Source organism: Rhagoletis zephyria, unplaced genomic scaffold (genome assembly GCF_001687245.7).
Source record: "Rhagoletis zephyria isolate East Lansing unplaced genomic scaffold, Rhagoletis_zephyria_1.1 Rzeph_scaffold_09892, whole genome shotgun sequence".
Lineage (NCBI taxonomy): Eukaryota > Metazoa > Arthropoda > Insecta > Diptera > Tephritidae > Rhagoletis > Rhagoletis zephyria.
The window spans coordinates 12671-19142 of record NW_016166970.1 but is presented as its reverse complement, the minus strand read 5'-3'; the positions used below and the strand labels follow the sequence as shown (position 1 = coordinate 19142).

The 6472-nt window shown below is 37.4% G+C and overlaps 1 protein-coding gene across 1 annotated transcript; it reads left to right on the top strand.

Annotated features, from left to right (window-relative positions):
• The first annotated feature begins 743 nt into the window (after window positions 1–743).
• Window positions 744–2990, top strand: LOC108376100 (uncharacterized). The gene is made up of 3 exons (XM_017632277.1): window positions 744–1174; window positions 2549–2714; window positions 2788–2990. The coding sequence occupies exons 1-3, from the start codon at window positions 1108–1110 to the stop codon at window positions 2864–2866; spliced, it is 312 nt and encodes a 103-aa protein (XP_017487766.1). The 5' UTR covers window positions 744–1107; the 3' UTR covers window positions 2867–2990.
• The last annotated feature ends 3482 nt before the right edge of the window (window positions 2991–6472 follow it).

Below are 6472 nucleotides of genomic sequence, written 5' to 3'. Positions count from 1 at the left end.
CATGTGTGTGCGTGTGTGTGTGTGTGTGTGTGTTGTTTGTTCGCGACAACTGCATATGGCTCGGCTCCTTGTTTGTGTCACTTCATCCTGCCAACCAACCAAACAGCCAGCCATTGTGCCCAGCAGCCTAGGCACACTTACTCTTAATAGTGCTTCCTGTTTTTGTTTCTATTCTATTTAAGTATTTATCCATTTATTTGCTCATTTCTTCTACTTTTTTCGCACTCCTGACTGCTGTGCGACTCACTTTCGCATTTCTCATTTTCTTTATGTTTGAGCAAGCCATTTCTCATATTTGTTTTATTGTCTTGAGTGTTGGCATTATGTCGTTGGCAGGCAACCAAATGTTGGTCAAATGCTCTGCTACGCTGTGTTGTGCTGTTCTGTGAGAGTGCTAAAGTGCACACATATTTGATCTTTAAAAAGCTATCTTTCTTCCAAGACAGCAAAAAATGGAGTGCATAGTAGGATTGCAATTTTGTTAAGGTAAAAAAAAATAATAATTTACAAGCAGTTCATTTCATAAAAAATTTATTAATGAAGCCAACGTGTGAGCACATTGTTATTAGGCGCAGAATTTCAAGCCTGAACTACATCACGGCTAACTATTTGCTATGGACTTTCGAAGCTACTGGTTCCCTAAGCTCATTTGTATTTTGATTTGCATTTTCNGATAGGGATTTCGTAATTTTTCTGTAATTAATTGTATACATACAGCACATGTACATACGTACATATTTATATATGTATGAAAATAAGTAAATTTTTCCACCACTTTGATTGAGTTGCTGGTGCGTGTGCGCGATTAATAAGCTATAAAAGCGTGTGGAAAATTAATTTCGGGTTTCAGTTGGCGCTGTGTGTGGCATGAGAAAAATAAGACTGGTGGCTAGAGGAATTTTTTAAATTAATTTCGGTTTGTTTTTAAGAAAGTGTAGAGATTAAGTAAATTTGTATTATTTTTTTTATATCAAAATAAAATTTTTAAAACCGTTAAATTGCTAAAATTAATTTATAAAAAGTGCATACCTTAAATTTTTGTAAAAAATTTCGTAACAACTGCAATAAAAAATTTCGAAGGAGTGGCCTTCAAAAGGCTGAAAAACGATGGCATCGGTTTATTTGTTTCTGAAGTTGTTGTTCCTATTGGAAATTTTAAGCGCAGCTGCAGCTTGTAAGTATTTTTTTAGTGCAGCAAAAAGAAATATTTATAAAAAATATTTTTATTATTTTCGTTTCAAGAAAGTTTAAATAAATCTATATTTTTTTTCAAACCGACGAAAGAGAAAGTTTTGTACTTTTCGGTGAATTTCTGTGAAAATATTTGCGGCAAGCAGCAGCTTAAACTGTTACCTTGTTAAATTTTAAATTTTTGGGCGTACTGTTTGATAACATAAGAACTTACATAAATAAGAATTTAAAACATTAAAAAAAAATGCGAGCTGGAAATAAATTTGGTTATTAGAAAACTGCATTTGGCCTTTATAAAAACGAACTAAAATTTTTCGCCAAATAAAAATTGGGCATACATTTTTGGCCAGACATGCAATTTTCATAACTAAAAAATGGACATCAGATTTTGGTAATTTTAAAATATACATACATTTTTGGTCGTAAAAAATTAGAAAGGAGGTTTTTTGATAATGTAAAAATTTTACCAAAAGCCTTTGTCAATAAAAACTGCACATAGATTTTTGGTGATTTAAAAAGAGTACTTCAACTTTTGGTAATTTAATAACGCTGTACGGAAAATGTCAAGTTTTGAAATTACGAAACAAAAAACGCCCAAGCTCGTAAACTTAATGTTGGGTCGTAGATTATGTATCTGCCTACTGTTTTTCCAGACCCTTTTCCTAGATATTTTTATGACAGAAGGAACTGTAATTTACAAAAAAATAACAAATCTTATGTCCCTTTTTTATTTATATTAGAGCTTCGCCGTTTGCAAAAAAGTCATTGAAGTTGAAATTCGATATGCAATAATTTTTTTATGAAATGGGATCAGGAAATAATGTTTCTCATACGCCATATCGTACATGGCCCTGCTCGCTCATACTCGTACATGGCGTATGAGTAACATTTTCCATGTTAAAGTTGGATTTTTTTTTCAAACTTAAAATAAAAATATCTTGGAGAGACGATCTGATCTAGAAAACTGGTTTGCAGATCCGTAATCTATGACCCAAAATTAAGTTTCAAGTCTCGGAGTTTTTTGTGTCATTCTAGCGTCCCTACAGTGTAATTAGAAAAAAAATTAAAAAAAGGGTGAATATTTATTTTTGGATATAATTTTTAAAAACTTTAGATGTGCATATAAATTTTTTATAACTTAAAAAACTCAACACCCACTTTTGGTGAGTAAAAACGCTGGCCAAAAATTCATTAGTCATTTAAAAAATGGATACATACTTTTAGTAATTAAAAAATTTTTCATAAAATTTCGGTTAATAGACAACTTACATGAATATATACATACATACATATATAAATGAAAATATCTTTCAATAATGTTCTGTTTTAACAAAAATAATTTTGTCCCCCACCACAGCACCAACAGCTTGCAGTTACACATCTCTCACGGGCGCATCGCAAGCAGTGTCCTATGACGCCGCCACTGATAAGAGCGTAGAATATGTGGATTATGGCACCAACACGAATGGCATTTGCGTACAACGAGCGCGTTGTAGTAAAGAATTTGTGACGCAAGTTATAAAGTGAGTGGAAAATGAAATTCAAAATTGATAACGCTCAAAAATATTTATATTGATTTTTTCGTTATTGCCACAGATGCAGTGACCTGCGTATAACCTGTGAGAATCGGAAATTATTTGAAGGCGAATTTCCAGCTTGCTGTGTGAAATGCTGAGGAGATTTAATTCAGAAAAAAACAGGATTGTCAGTATAATAAAACGAAAGAAAAAGCAATCACTTTGAACTGCCTAAACTTGAATTTTGCGAGAAATAAATTGAAGAGATTTACGAGGGAGAGATGGAGCCGTTTTGGATTATTTGTTTGATGTGATACTACCCAGTCAACTGGTATGACGTTACTAGTATTTCTGCTGGTTATTTGTTGAGTCTCAGAGGTGGTCCCATACTAATCTGGTTAAGATCCGATCAGTGGATCATGAGATATACATATATATATATATATATATATATATATATATNATGACCGATACTGTATATATATATATTTTTTTATATGAGAATTGAAGTCGGTTTTTTTTTGCTAAAAATTACTTGTGATTATTAACGATATATCTCACACCTTACGAATACAAATACAGATAAACTTAGTGCTTTTATATTTTCCCTCAGTGTATCTCCCGCATTTGTGTGGCTGCATTCACAGCCAACAAGGAATGTCAAAATGACAACTGATTGTCATCGCAGCCTCGACACAGCAGTGCGCCGCGCCATCTGTTCCACTATAAGTGTAAGTAGCTGTTCCTTGAGAAAATTCACGCCGACTTCCACTCTCCAAAAGTGCTCGCCGAAGAGCAAATCGCAGTCCTTCGGCTGACCTGCGCAGCTAAAGCTTCATTCGCTAGCTGTGAGGCGGCATTTTGCTGTTCTTATTGTTGCTTTTGCTAATGCCACCGCCGCCGCCGCCGCGGCCGCCGCCACCGACGCTGCTAATCAAATTTCAAACAAATTATGTTGCTGCCACTGAACTACAGCGACGTTTGCATACACTGCGTGAGTGTGGGTGTGGGTGTTGTCGAATGCTTCGCCGGATGCTGAGTCGGTTGCCACAGGCGATGACGGTAGCGGCGGCGGCAGTGGCGGCGTCGTGCCAGCCTAGAGCCATGGCAGCGGAGATTGCATTGCTAAGTAGGTATGCATTTTAGGAAAACCTGCTGCTTTTGCCTGCCTGCCTTTTTGGTGCTCGCCCGAAAGTATGCCAGTACTTTTGATTGCCTGCAATTTGAGGTGCAAATGCGAAGCGGAAATAAACGAAATGACAGCGTCGCCGGCACTGCAAGCGAAATGTAATGCATGCGGAAATGACTGGCGATAACAAACATGAAAAGATGTGTGAAAGCAAAATATAATAAACTATAAAAATAACTGCTCTTCTAAACTAAAATTGAAAATGGCATTGTTTCGCATAAATGGCTGGAGAAAAAAGGCTGTGAAAGAAAATTCAAGCAGGTCAGCGATACACACTGACATGAGCTGAGTAGTGGCCGTAATTTTCTGCTAGAATTTATTGCTTTCTTTTTGTACTTTTTTTGCCTCTGCGAACAATGGGCAGTAGACCAACTTACAAACCAGACGACCAACCTCACATTTGCCCAATAGGGTTAAGTTGTTGCGCAGCCGCCCGTCTTCTTTTCACTCAACTCCTTTCATGGCCAATCTGACCAAGTTTTTCATGTTTAATTTTTGCCTCAAGAGCTCATAAAAGCGCAACTTATGTACAAATGCATGCTTGTGAGGCACAACAAGCCAAAATGTTGCTGGCTAGGGTTCCAGCATACATACAGTGAGACGAAAGTGGCAAAGATTTTGAGAGCAAAAATATTAAAGTAAACAGCTTTTCAGTTGCGAAAGACTGAGAAAGAATTTCGGCATAGTAAGAGCTCTCACTACTAGCGCCTAAAACTATGCAGAATTTGACGTATTAACAGCTGCAACTTTCATTTATTATTTCATTTAACTATCCGCTTGTACTTCTCAAACGGCTTATGTAAATGAATAACTCTCTTGATGAAAATGAATAGCAAAAGATTTCATACACCTCCCTATTTAGCACCGTATTCACTTTCCATACTCTCAAATTTCAGCCCTTTCTCTATTGGAGGGCTAATGAAAGACGGAAATTTCGACAGAATCGATTGAAAAATGTTGTCTTTTAAGGTAAAATCATCACATGAGACTTATGTCAAAGGTCATGTGAGGCGACTTCATATTGGGTTTTCGCTATGGACGAACTGAATGGCAACATGAATAATAATTGAAGTCACTTTTAAGAGCTGAATTAATGCAGTATTATTAAAAGAATTTTCTAAAGAGCCTTGTTGCATTGTGTTCTGTTACGGCCCATTAGCAATCTCAAGCTTATCGTTGACAACTGTTAAAAAATTTAAAGAAGGGTAATCGGTCCGCAAAGGACTTTAGATAAGTTTTGGCCACTAACTCTTTAAAAAACCCTTTGGTAATTAGGTTTTATGTCATTATCTTCGGACGAAAGTCAAGAGTGTCAAATGAGTTCGATAGTTCGATGAACAAGTCAAAATTAAGCTTAGGCCGAGCGGACTGCCTTAAAAAACACTTTCGCAGGACAACCAGTCGTGAAAATGAGGCATTCCCAATCTTATTATTATGTGTCTTTAAACAAAGTAAACCTCTTGGCGGATACAGACCAAGTCTTCGAAAAAGTGGTTCAATCGAATTTCGAAGCATATTTTGTGAAATGCGCAGTTGTCGAACAGCTTTTGGCTCCTCGTCGTTATGCAGAGTGTCTATTTCATCTCGTGCGAGTGCCAATATTAGGCTAGACTTTGTTGTCTTTCTAGTCTACATATTTCGCAGCGAGTTCTGGCGATGTCGAAAGCCTCATATTTCCTTCCGTAAGTCCCGTAACGAAATGTTTACTACTTCCTCTTTTAGTGAGACTCTACTTCATCTCAAAACTGCTAACAGAGTTGCAGAAAATGTAGGAATCTGTGACAATCCTGAACGAGCTTCAAGTTACGAGTACATAGCCGTTATCGACCCAAAAAGCTTGAAATTGGCACGCAAAGCACTGAGCTTATAGCGTTTGAGGGCCAAAAGCTCAAAAGCTAAAACTCTTCGAACTTCCATCCCGAACAAACAACCAAAGTTCAAGCAAAAGATCGACAAATTCATAGAGCCAGAAGTTATTTCTGAGTGGCCTAGAAAATAAATTCCTTTATCTTGTACGAGAACACTGTCTCACTCTACTTCCAATCCATCTGTCCTACAAGCTGAAATCGATGAAGTTGTGGGGACACTTCAAGTGGCCATTGCTTACGCAAGAAGAGCCAGTAGAAACCAAGCAACCCACCACCACGCTGGCCAAAAGGCAGTGGCATTTAGCCGGAGGTAAAGGCTGGCGGTTGGTGGCTGGCTGGTGGCTCGCGACTCACGGCTTACGGTCATGTTATGGCAATTATGGCTGTCGTCGCTGGAAAATGTGTTCGTTGTGCGCCTTTTAGTGGTTGTGGTTGTTGTTGTCGCGGATGTCGCGGATGTGGTGCTTGTTGCTGAAGCTCTTATTTGCTTACGTGTTTTTTCCGTAATTTTTTTGTTTTTGTTTTTTTCAGCATCCCTCTGCTGAGTTTATTTATAGTTTTTTCTTTGTTATTATTTAATTTGCTGCTGTTGTTGTGGTCGTGTAAGCAGGAAGCTGTTGCCACAATAACACAACGGTCGCTTATTCGGCTTCCCATTGCAGGCTACTAGGGGGGAAGGAAGAAGTTTGAGTTCATACCAAAAAGCT